The sequence below is a fragment of the Perca flavescens genome, chromosome 9 (genome assembly GCF_004354835.1).
Source record: "Perca flavescens isolate YP-PL-M2 chromosome 9, PFLA_1.0, whole genome shotgun sequence".
Classification (NCBI taxonomy): Eukaryota; Metazoa; Chordata; class Actinopteri; order Perciformes; family Percidae; genus Perca; species Perca flavescens.
In genome coordinates, this window is record NC_041339.1 from 32,525,252 (window position 1) to 32,538,722 (window position 13,471).

Below are 13,471 nucleotides of genomic sequence, written 5' to 3' on the forward strand. Positions count from 1 at the left end.
TTGAGCCTGAGAGCAATAATTTGGTCTCATGCGTTCGGATTAAAACAAACTTAAAACAGTGTTTATTTTTTGTCACATAAAGACCTCAGAGAAATAGGCTGAGTGCCTATTTTGCCTCTTAAGATACATTTAGAAACGCTGCCAGGCTCCGATTCTATTTCTGACCTATTGTATTCTGTCTTTCAGGATATTCTATGTGTCTCATGACTCCCAGGATCTGAAGATTTTCAGCTACATCGCCAGAGACGGACAGAGTAATGTGTTCCGCTGCAATGTCTTCAAGTCCAAGAAGAAGGTAAGAAAAGACAGCAAGTCTGTTTTAAAGCTTTAAATACCTCTCAAATGTTAAATAGAAGCAGAGCCTGAATGGAGACAAAGAGCTCACTCTGAGTTCAAGTTCGAAATCTGGTTTGGCCTGACCCTGAGGTTGTTGAGGTGTCCTTGAGCAAGGCATTTAACGTCAACCTGCCCCAATGCAGTAGCTCAGTTACCAACATACAGTATCAGACTGTAGGGTTTTCACATATGCTCTCCGGTCCAAAGTAGGGCTGTCAACAAATATTCTAAATTCGGATACATATCCAAATAGTAAAAAGAAACAGACATTTGAATATGAAAAGGTAAATTTGAATATGATGAGACAGAGAAGAAACCGGAAGTAAACAATAAATGAGGGCGAAGAAGGAAACGGAACAAATACAGTAATGTAAATCTTTAACTGCAGAGACAACGAGAGATTTCTGTCTGTAAGAGCCAACGCCAATATCATCGGACAATTCGGTCGTTTATGACCAAAATACGAGCGAAAATACGAGAGGGGGAGAACACTAACGTTACGATGTTGAAATTAATTATTTTGGTGGGGGAATTTTTTTTTTGGGGGGTCCTTTATTTTGAAAGGAAAGTTGAATGACATGCAACAAATGGCTGCAGGTCAGAATCGAACCCTGGGCCGCTGCGGTAAGAACTGAGCCTTAGTACATGGGGCGCACGCTCAACCAGGTGAGCTATCCAGGCGCCTCGAAATTAAGTTTTATGTATATACCGTAGGTTATGTTTTTAAATTGTTTTTGTAATGTGGCGGTATGTATAGCTTTTAAAATACATATTTAGTAGTTAGTACTAGTAGTTATGTCTCACGTTGTATTGTACGTTGGATAATTCATTTTGAATTTAAAACTAATTTCAAACATATTAGGAAAAAGACATCCAGTTTTTCAGAGATTTTCACACTGCTCTTGTGGTCAAGAAGGTTATTGAATTAGTACATCATGCTGTTCGTTATTCGTCGACCTAACAAAGGTTAGACTACATATTATAGAAAATAAAAAGAAAACATTATGCTCCCTAGATTTATTATAGCTTTCTTAAATTAATTAGATTTAACAAATTTACTGATGCGCAGAAGATGAGGGAACAAAGTGATGGATGTGTGTGAAGAAACTTGACGTTTGCGTTTTGTTTGTTTTTATTTCATATTGCATTAGTGAAGGGATTTGTGTTTTCGCATGAGTTGCAATAACCAACTCATCAAACTTCTCAGCAGTATAATAGGAAGATGGAAAAAGCCAGCCACTAAGTGTGTCATTTCCAATGTTTTCACAGGCTGTTAGTCGTGTATTGTTTACAGCTGTTCCTCCTGCTCTCTTAAATCAAGTCACTGTCTGAGCCACTTCCTGACAACCTCCAATAAAGAAACACCCGGGTGTCGAGCAGCAATAATTCCTCCTGGCACCATGGGCTTGTCATTGTTTAAGGTTTGAGGAACAGGTCAGAAACCCATCTGGGGTGGATGTGGTGCTGCAGGGCTCAGCTGAGCAGAGAAAGTCAAAATAAGAGTACAGCAATGTGACAAAGTTAGAAAATGTGCTCCCAGTTTCCACTGTAGCTTCCAAAATATTGCAGGACTTGATGGTTAAGTCGAAGGGTTAGCCGGGTGAAGCACACAGTGCCTCATTATCTCTTACAGAGACACACACACACACACACACACACACACACACACACACACACACACACACACACACTCCAGACACAGGTTTCCAGCTTAATGGCCCCTAGTTGCCCCAGAGAATGTTGGTATGCGTCACTTTCCATTTTGTCTTCCAATCAGAAAGAGTGTGTGTGTGTGTGTGTGTGTGTGTGTGTGTGTGTGTGTGTGTGTAGCATAGTGGGGAGGTAGAGACTTTGAAGATTTCAGCGAACACCATAATGTTTTACAGTTACAGTACATCTCATTTAACACTGTCTGAATAGTATTTCTAAACATTTACAAGATGTGCCTTAGTTTTTATGGTGGCAGCTCAGTAGCACCTGCTATGGTTACTAACAGTGATAATATAAAGTTTATAAGACTTGTTATTTTTTCAAGAGATTATTTTTTGGGTGGAGATATTTTCTCGGTGTGGGGTTGTGGTGATTGCGGGAAAAAAGGTTAACGGACAAAGAATGTGGCTGTATAAAGCTTTATAAAAACATCTAATGTTCAAAAGTTTGGAATCATTTGTTATTGTTATACTGATTTGTTTTTACTTTTCTTTAATGATGGCTATTTTAACAGTATAATTCAGACACATGTAAATAATACATTATTATTAATAACAATAGAGTTGTCTGACATCTCTGAACTCTCAACCAAATACATTTTTTACATTTGAAATAGTTTTGGCTGCATTTGGAAATAGGTTTAAAGAAGAAGAATACAATGATTAAAACGTCAATTTAGTCCATGTCCACACAGTGTTCAGCAAGTGAAAAAGGTGAAGCTTCTTGGACTTTGGCTCGATTCTACATTGTCATGGTCTGATCACATCAGCAAAGTTGTTGCTAAAATGGGCAGAGCTGTTGCAGTAATGCGTAAATGTGCACAATTTTTAAATTCACGGTTGTTTAGTCGTGTTGTTTGTACATTGGTTTTGTGTCATTTGGATTATTGTTCTGTTGTATGGTCTGCTGCATCATGCAGTCATTTAAAAAAATTACAAGTGGCTCAAAATAAGGCTGCTAGACTGGTCCTTGGTTGTTCTTTGAGAACTAGTGTTGCAGAAATGCATGAATGTCTTGCTTGGCTGGTGGTCAAGCACAGACTATCTGCTAATATGTTAGGATATTTTCATAGAATTATTAACACTCGGATTCCAAAATTTCTTTATGACAATATAATTTACTATTCAGATATGCACTCACATTACACAAGAGGGGCGAATAGTCGACAGATTTCTTTACCCCTACCTAAATCTGACTCTATGAAGAGGACCGTGTTTTATAGGTCAATTGTGTTTTGGAACAATCTTCCAGTTGGGGTTCGGGATATCAAGGGAAAAACTGGTTTTAAAAAAAGACTAAGACTATATTTGTTTTCAACATCATAATATTGTCTGGATTGGCTGAGAGTTGTTGTATAACGTGCTATGTTGTTTTGTATTATTTTACTATTATTCTAATCAGTACTTTTTGTATTGTAATTTTTTATGTGTATTAATATATGATATTTTTGTGAGTAATTGTGATTGTAATTACTCACATATACGTTTTGTATGTATTGTTTGGACCCCAGGAAGACTAGCTGTCGTCTCGGCGGCGGCTAATGGGGATCCTTTTAAATAAACAAATAAACAAACAGTGTTGCATGAGAGGGGAGAATACTAGTTCTGTCGACTTACTGCTTACGTACTGCCCATTATGCCTGTTGGCTTGTAGGGCAGCAACAAAGGATTTCCACTCTTGTCTGTTTTGGGCCAGTGTCTTTATAGAGCCCCAGGTGTGATGTAGGGTCTCCAGCTCTCCCTCCACCGTCCTGCGCCAGACATTCTTGGGTCGGCCTCTTATCCGTTTGCCACCTGGGGTCCAGTGAAGGGCAGTTTGCGTGAGGTTTTCTTGCTCTCTACCTATTACATGACCAATAATGATGGTAGCCATGTTGTCATGTTTACACTGGCTGAGTAGAAGTTGGTAGGAAATGGTGTTGGGCCAGAATATTCTCTTTATTTTACGTAGGCTTTTGGTTGACAGTTTGTGGAGACTAATTCTGTCTGATCATTGTTAAACCACAACAGTGCACCCGGGCTCTAAATACTCTGGGAACCTGTTCTTCTTTGGGCGCTCTGCAGTCTACTCTATGGTTAGATTGAAGAGGTTTAAACTGTGATTCGTCAGTCCAAAGCATGTTCAGCTGATATTAACAGTGCTAACCCTAGACTAACCTTCTGTTTCTATTGTGAAATTTGAAGAATAGCTTTGCCAAAGCGACACGTTGCCTGTTAATTCCAGCTTGCTATATAGACGGCGTTGTTGTGCACTTGACACTGAAACAGGAGCCTGTTCCTAATTGCACATATTTTGATGCTAAGCTTCCTGTTTATTTTACCAGCGACTGCTGACTCTTTCTGCCCTTTCAGTTATCAGTCTGGTTGAACCATTGTAAAGCGTTTTGTTCTCTATGTACAAAACAAAATAACACATTTAGTAAAGAGGACTTTTCCCAACCTAAAAGCATCATAGAGCATTTAGGCATATAGATCGATCTGAGACGTCTTCCTACCCAATCAAGCTTTTGTTGCAGGCGATTCCAAACTTTTGAAAGGTAAAGTATATGAAAAAACATAAACATGCATTACAAATGTCATCATAGCAGTGAGTGGTTTTGTGTGTGTGTGAGTTTCGACGTGTGGAATGCTGGAAAGTGTAAGATGAGGTAGAAGATTAAGCAGACTTTATTTCCCTCTTAACTACCAGTAGTGAAAGTATGGCTGCGCTTTAGATCACCGTGTCATAAAAAGGCTTTAGTGGCCCATCAATGCTAACACTGAGACAGGCTATGTCTCTCTTCCCATTCTAAGTCATACTCTCTCACTCTTCCCCCTTCTTCCTCTGATTGACAGTTTAAAGGAGGCTAATGATTGACCTGGCCTTTTATTATGTAGAATTGAATTGATAGTGATAGAGCCGAGACCGGGGAGTGTTCATCAGAATACTGAATGCTGCCTGGGCTGAGAGGTCAGTGCGTGTTTGTGTGCACGATTGTGTTTGTGTATAACCCTCTGAAATGATTGCATTTTAGCGTGGTTTGTCTGATTGGAAGAGACAGTTTTATGTGAGAAATAACAGGCAGAAAGAAGGGTCGGGGAAGGGTCAGAGTTTCAGAGATGGCAGTGTTGGTCTGTGATCCAACGACCTTTCCTCTGGCAACATTATTAGGTTGGCATTTGTGGTTTTGTGCCTAATACTTTGGCTTATGACCAAAAAATCTGCAATATAATTTATGTCATTCCAGTCATCCTCAGCTCTACTAAACTAAGGTGGCAATCATGGTAAACACTATATCTGCTAAACATCAGTATGTTAGCATTGAGACTGCCGGTTGTGTGGTGTGTAGACACACACACACACACACACACACACAATCCAGTCACAGTTCCCATTTGTACACAAGAAATATAAAAATCCAGAGGGTAGAATGTCATGAGTCTCCTTAAGGTTTTGTCCACCCTCGGGTTAAATTTAGAGACTTGGAGTAGGAGTGCTTTGGACAGTAAAGCCAGCCCAGCTCTAGAACATATCATGTGACTGTATAATTACACGATCTGTCCAATCTTTATCCCATATCATCACCAATGAGGCAGTAACACCTAACAAGCCAAGCATGTAGAGAGACCGACCTGGTTACAGCCTTTTAAACCTGATAATGGACTACAGCACAACACATCCCATCACTGCTGCTAAATGGAAACCTTGCAGCTGGCAGCTGTGCTTTTGATTTTTGTTATTGTTATAATTATACTGATTGGCCGCGTGATTCCCATTTCCAGTAAGCACTTTACACCCACGGGATTAAAATCCTAAAAACAACAAATAAAAAATCCGTTTTTGGTCCTTATTTATTTTTTTATTTTTTTTGTCTGATGGTTATGATGGATAAAGACTCATCTGTTGTCCACAGCTGGTTGATGAGATGGAGAGAGAGTTGTGGTTACGGTGTCAAGTGATAATTGAGTTCTCTCTCAAACCGTATGCTGTCGTTCAGTATTGGCTAATGGCTTCTACAGCCTTGGGCGCAGATGACAAGTTGAAACTTCTGCCTTCGAGGATGATTGCAAAGCCCAAATAATGAAATTCATTCCTAGGTCATTACATTGGAAAGTACTGTGTGAGCTGCTGCATGAATAAAGCCAGTTTCAAGTAGTATTTGGTGGTCGAAAATCATGTTTTAAGTACAGTAAGTGTGGTGAATTAATATCTTGGCATAGACAATGTATTAATTATTATAGTTGGGCTGGATACAGCTCAAGAAAGATGATGAGAGGATCAATTGTTTTATCATTGACATTGAGGAGTGCTGATATAAAATGTAAAAAGACATATGGCTATTTCCAGACATCAGTGAAAAGGACTTGCATCATTCTCGACACAGCTTGGTTAAGATAATTGGATTTAATAGCCTTTCAGCAATTGTTATTGAATATCCATATCTCAACGAAATGATCCTTTTGTCTAGAACTTTTTTTGTCTCACTCTCTCTCTCTTACTCCTCTTTCAATCAAATTTTTTTTTATTTTTACCTCTGTGTCAAGGCTGCCGTACTTTTACTGCAGAGACAAAAATATCCCACAGTGGAACAAGTCATTGCATCTATAGTGCAGGCGTGTTTGTGTGTTTGCTTCAGATTGCTTCTTCCCAGGTACTCCATATCAGCGGTGTGATATATTGATCGTGAGTCAGTGCTGAGATGTAAACACAGGCTGAAGTCAGTAGCGGCCCTGTTTTTATTGGTCATATACAGCTACAGTTTAGATTTTTAAACAAGTACAAGCTCTGTCTCACACACTCCCTGATTGTCTTAACCCCCAGTGTTTCTCTTGCTGTGTCTCTATTTACAGCTCATACTGTAAGCTGTGGTTTCATAAACATTGGGCCACTGCAGGACACACCTTTTGTAGGCTGCGCCCTTAATCCAGCCTCTGAACTGGGACACAAACGTAACCTGCTGACCGGCTCAGTTGTCTGTGCAGCTCCACCTGAACCCTTTCTATAATAGCAATAGTTGATAACACAGTTTGTTTTCTTCCGGTTTAGTGCGAGCTGATAGAAACGTCATCAACACGCCTTCTCGCTCGCTGTGAATTCTCCGGACAATGACCTTTGCAGTAGAGAGCTGGTAGGGTAAAGTCCATTGGATGTCCGATCAAACTGATTTGGACATTTGCGTTATTACATACAGCTCTGTGTCTAAATAATGTCTAAATAATTTCAGGTTTCCAGTGCATTTGTAAAAGGGGCTATACAGTACATTTATGCTGACATTCACACCTATGGGTCATTTAGCATTGCTGCTGTATGGTTTTAAAAGGTGCAAGGAATCGGAAATTTCGCTGAGGTTTATTTAGTTCCCACTTGATTTATTTTACATCAATTTCAACACTAATCACCAAAATGTATTTTCTTAACCTGAATGGATCAATGCACCTCTGCCAACTTTTCATCACTACCCTCCTTTCGACCGTGGTTTGGCTGTTAGGAGAGGAAATTAATTAAATGATATTGGCAACAAAATGTAATTCAAAGGAATCCAGGAAAGATGAAAGAAAATTCAAAGAAAAAAATGGAAATGTAACTTTTAATTGGTAATTATTCAACAGATTCTGTGTAGTATAGAACTAAACTGCAGACTTGAGTCTCTGTTGACAGCCTGATATCAACTTGTAACAGCTGACACATATAACTATGTTGACTATGTTCACTGAGCTTATGTAGTTCTGCTATATGGATGATGTATTTATTTCTCTGTAAACCCTTTTTAACAAAATATACCAAACTTACCTAAACTAGCCAGACGAACTTTAACAAGTGAAACATTTGCAATGTTTAGATGTTCTGAAGTAAAGAAGTCTAAGAATCGGCTCAACCATTTAATACCTATATTTGATACTTGACAGTTTTTGAAACTCATCGCTACGGACACATATCAGTCTGTAGTAAAACGCATTTAGGTTTGATATCTATCTCTAGCATGGCGTTGTAGTGTATGAATGTGTGTGTCTGTACGATGTGCACAGCCTAGAAAGCGAGCTAATGATCCTGAAGAGTCACTGAGGCATCATGACTTCATTTCATCACACTCCACTTACTTCATGCTCTCACACTCAAGCATGCTCTCCCAAACCTGGTCATCGATTAGTACTTTTTTGGTCTGATAATGTCCGTCTGCAGTGCTCTCACACACTTTGTTATTCCTCCCAGCTCTCCCACTAATTTCCTTGAAGCAATCAAAATCAAAGGTCCGGCCGTGGCCCAATCATTAGAGTAGTTGGTGATCAGGAAGTCCCGGTAAGGCAGTTAATGAGAGGAAGCAGAATAAATCAGAGGTAGTTCTTTCTGTAATCTCTTCTTTTCTACACTACAAATACCTCATGTGTATTTGGATGGATGGATGGATGGATGGATGGATGGATGGATGGATGGATGGATGGAATTGGTATTCTTTTGTTACGGCAGCAGCTAATCCAGGCATTCCACAGAAAAATATATATTACATTAAAATAAACACCACACATAATATAAATTAAAACAGCTCAATACAGAATACAAGAAAAACCTTAGCATACTCTATAAGATATATATATATATATATATATATATATATATATATATATATATATATATATATATATATATATAATAATAGACTATAAGACTATAATACACTATGAATACACTAAACTGCTTGTACTAATATATAAATAGAGAATAACATATACTATGTACATTAGACAATTAGGGAGGTAGATTGGGAGAATAGATATGTGCAAAATCACCATGTGCAAGGTTATTGAAGGTGCAGAACAGAGCGGAGTGGTTGAGGCAGAAACTACAGAGATGGTAGCTCTGATAGTTGTCAGTAGGACAGAGGCGAGGTGTTGTCTTTGGGCAGAAAAGATTTTCTGTATCGGTCCTTGTGTCTGTTCGAGAAAGAGAGCTCTGCTGTCTGTCCAGTAGATGGGGAGATGATGGATGGGTATGTTTCTGAGGGATTGTGGTTAAGAAGAAGAGAGAATGACTGACTGAGGTAATCAACAGAGGAGAAAGACGTAGGCAAGGCTTTAATTAGAAGTAACTCCCCTACCATCCTCTCATTGTTTACCCTGCTTCTTTCTAAGATTGCATTATATTCCCTTTTGTCCCTTATCTTTGCTTGTGCCGAGACTTTCAGGAGGACTGCGAAACCACCGCTGAGCCTTTGTGGGTAACCTGGGATAAATAATGCATCACTGATTTGACTGGGCCCTATTCTATAGCTGCTAAGAGCAACTCTTCTGCTGCAGGGATCCAGCTCACTGGCAGCTTGATGTATAGAGAAGAGAGAGATAAGACAGACCGAGATACAGAGAGGGTACATTTGCTTAGTTGAATTGACAGAGAGGAAAAGTGATGGGCAGAGCGATAGAGAGCTAGACAGAGATGGTGACAGATGTCCAACTTAGGAACTAGTCCATGTCTTTACATCAGGATATACAGGTTTTTGCATTTGAGTGACAAATCTCTTAGTGGTCTTGTCAGCTGCCAAAATTGGAAATCCGTTGGAGAATTGGCTCTCGGCATAAAATGTCTAGATACAGGACACCCGTCCTGATATAAAGTAAGTAAACTGAGAATGATTAGAAGGGACTGTCCATTCAACAATGTCTAGATAACACTGAAGACGTACAGTTGCCAACCAGTCCTGTACAAAGCCACCAAACAGGGCCTTTCTCAGTATCTTTAACAAATAACTCTTAATGAGTGTTTTGTGATCTACCACCTCTATGGTAAAGAAGAGGGCAGATAAACCCATTTGGTCACTGTTAAAGGAATATTGTGGTTAGGGTTAGGATGCCGGCTTGGTTAAAAGATAGCAGTGTTGGCTGTTGGTGCAAGATGGGCCATCAACCACATGTCAAAGTTGCATGCTTTATTGAATGCCCAGCCTTCTTCAGAAGTAGATATTCAGTCCAGAAACAGCCCTACCAGTAAGAAAAACACAAGGAGCTGTGTTGGTGTGGGGCGTGTTTGTGACAGCAAAAGAAAGTCCTGCTATTTCTGCTTTTGCTGCGAGAGGACAGTAGTTACTCTCATAGCCTCAGGAGTTGGAAAGTGTCGGAAGAGTGTAAACATTTTTCAGTGTTTGAACAGGTTTTATCACAGAGCAAGAGATTTTATTATGATGGACTCTGATCTAGTTTTTCAGTCGCATAAAGAATGTAACCAACTAGTGCTGTCAGTTAAACGCGTTATTAACGGCGTTAACACAAACCCATTTTAACAGCGTCAATTTTTTTATCGCGAGATTAACGTTCTTTTTGGCCTAACTTTGTAGTTTTTTTTCACATAGTAACGTAAACTACACCACCACACTGGATCTAGCTAGACCGGAAACAAAACAACAGGCACGCCGCACACACTTGTTGGGGCTCGCGAGCCGGCCAAAGAGTAGTAGGCTAGTTTTGAGTGGATGGCGAGGGCGAGACGCCGAAATGGATGCCAGTAAGATTCTGAATGTTTACTTTTAAAAAGTTGCCATATGGTTCCATTGACAAGACCAAATTGATCTGTGTGTTTGGTCGTTGTGAACTGAGCTATCATGGCAGCACGTCCAGTCTGAAATACCACTTGATGGCCAAGCACACAGCTGATGCCAATTCTCCGCCCCCTCGTCAAAGCCAGGCGACAAAAGCAAAAAGCAAGCCGATCCACTTTTCTATGTTGATAAGGGCATTAAAATGAGAAAAAATAATGGGACAAAAAGAAATCGAGGGACATATAGAATAGATAAAAATGTGCAATTAATTGCGAGTTATATATGACATTGATGCGATTAACCGCGATTAAATATTTGAATCGTTTGACAGCACTATAGTCAACGTAAGCAAAGCAGCCCTCTGTCAGGACCATTGCTAAAGTCAAAGCTTTTCTTTCTCGCGGTGAAACAGCATGTGCACACTTTTATTGCAATTAGGCTTAACTACTATAATGCATTAGTCTCCAGTGTCCTCAAAAAGTCTACTGCTGGCAGAATGTAACTGGAACAAAGAACTAAGCTCACCTCACTGCTTAATCACATCACTGCTGTCTTTAAATCCCTGCACTGGCTGTGAGTTTCTTTCAGGATAGATTTTTAAGATCCTGGTAATATGAATATAGTCTCACACTTGACTTCATAGTTTATATGCTACGAAGTTATGTCCCTGACCTCTGTCGTGCCCTCTCATCCACAGACTCTCTGCTGCTGCTTAAGCCAAGAACACACCGCTGTGGCTTTGCTGTGTTTGATTGCCTACCTAGCTTGACACATATGCTCGCGGCTCACGGAAAAAAAAGAAAGAAGAGACACCGAAACTGATCCCCGAATCTGATCGCCGAATCTGATTCCCGAATCTGATCGCCGAAACAATTGCTTAGCACGCGGGCTGGCGCACCCGCTTTGCTTCTGAACAGGTTGTTATAAGTCAGTACATTTATTCGACTTGACAGAGCAGGGCTGCAAATAACAATTATTTTAATTGTCGATCAATCCATCGATTAGTTTCTCCATTAATCGAGTAGTTGTCTGGTCTATAAAATGTCACAAAACAGGGAAAAATGCCAATCAGTGTTTCCCAAAGCCCAAGACGATGTCCTTAAATGTCTTGTTTTGTCCACAACTCAAAGGTATTCAGTTTAATGTCATAAAGGAGTAAATAAACCATACCACCAAACCAAAATACTCACATTTAAGAAGGTGGATTCAGAGAGTTTCTTAGATTTACTGTATTGTCGGATTCATCGGTTAATCTTTGAGGCTCTGTGACAGATGTTAGGTTATCTGCTTTGGGTTTATTGAAAAGTTACATTTTGGGCTTCTGGCAGTCTAACCTTTTTAAGGGACTAATTAAGATAAAGAGTCAGGGGGCTGAGGGGAAGAAAGAAAGCCACTCTGTGTACAGCATTGAGTTTGATTGTGCGTTCCCCAATCAGCGAGTCAGGGGAGCCTGAGCCTTTGGTGTGCTCACTGTGTACAGTAACACCAGCGTCTGTCATCATTTCCCTGTTGGAAAACACATGTGTTTGCTGTCATGCTGAGCACCAGCATGGGGTAAAAAGACATAAACAAGAAGAAGGAGGGGGGGGGGGGTGCGCTTAATGGATGTAGGAGATGGCGAAGAAGAGAACAGAACAGCAAAGTAAAGGACAAAAGGGTTCTTTCAATAATGATGTATGGACCGTATATTTGCATGTTGGCGTCTCTGACCACATACCACAAGAAAGGTCAAACGTTTCGTGTATTTTTTTTTTTAAATTGACTGATAGTTTGTTGTTTGTTTCAGCTGATGCCTATTTTGCCATTTCTTTTAGCAGCAGTCTGCTGCTGAAGGCAATATTCTCTTAACGTATCTTAAAGCTGGTAGAGCAACCTGTCTTGTCTGTTTCAGGATATTAACATGCGTTGCCAGGAAATTAGAAAAGAGAGAAGACCGATGTCAAAGGGGCACAAGTTGACAGCTGAAGGTGATTTAGGCTGATTTATTTACATATCTTTAGGTATAAAGTATGTATGTTTTTTGGAGACTTTCTCCATAATCTGGTACTCATGTCAATGTTTCCTTCAGTTCAGAAACACAACAGTGACGCTCTGTAATTCGTTTTCCCGTAGTTTGAATGTGTGTAAGGTTACGGATTGCCAGAGATGGGAGTAAGTCACGCGTTGGCAAGTCACAAACAAGTCTCAAGTCTTAAGCTTCCAGTCTCAAGCAAGTCCAAGTCATTGTTTGTGACAATCAAGGAAGTCAAATCAAGTCATAGCTTTGGTCAAGCAAGTCACAAGTCAAGTCATACAAACGTTTCCGTTTTTAAACAATCTAAAGACAGTGGTTATGAGCTGCTGGAGTTTTATTTGCATTTTTTCCTACTTAATATTCAAAAAACATGGCGCAAACAAGCCACAACATACATCTGAACAGTTTAAATTTATACAGATTAAAAAAAAAACACAGCCTAAAACTGGTATTAGGCCAACAAGTGTAAGCCATAGCAGGAGGTAGATAAATAAAGATGTCATTTATTTTAGTTTCCTTTTCGTCTCACTTTCACCTTCCTTTTTTCAACCCCTCTTTCACTTCCCTGTTTTTTTCCCCCACTTCATTTTGCCACACTGTGAGTACAACAAGAGGCCAAAAGATAAAGGAAGACTCCAGTTGTCTGCTTGAGTGCCATGTGCATGTGTGCAAATTAGATGCTAATAGTGTGTGTGTGTGTGTGTGTGTGTGTGGACATGCACCTCATAGTGGGGATGGAGAGACTTTGACGATTTCGGCGAACACCATAATGTTTTACAGTTACAGTACATCTCATTTAACACTGTCTGGATAGTATTTCTAAACATTTACAAGATGTGCCTTAGTTGTTATGGTGGCAGCTCAGTAGCACCTGCTGTGGTTACTAACAGTGATAATATAAAGTTTAT

General features: G+C 39.8%; 1 protein-coding gene across 5 annotated transcripts in view; it reads left to right on the forward strand.

Moving 5' to 3' along the window:
* nos1apa (nitric oxide synthase 1 (neuronal) adaptor protein a) overlaps positions 1 to 13,471 on the forward strand; it is a 207,120-nt gene that overhangs the window by 120,656 nt on the left and 72,993 nt on the right. For all 5 annotated transcript variants that reach the window (XM_028588159.1, XM_028588160.1, XM_028588163.1 and 2 more), the window contains one exon: positions 187 to 295. In XM_028588159.1, coding sequence (XP_028443960.1) covers positions 187 to 295 — 109 coding nt within the window. The remainder of the gene's footprint in view (positions 1 to 186; positions 296 to 13,471) is intronic.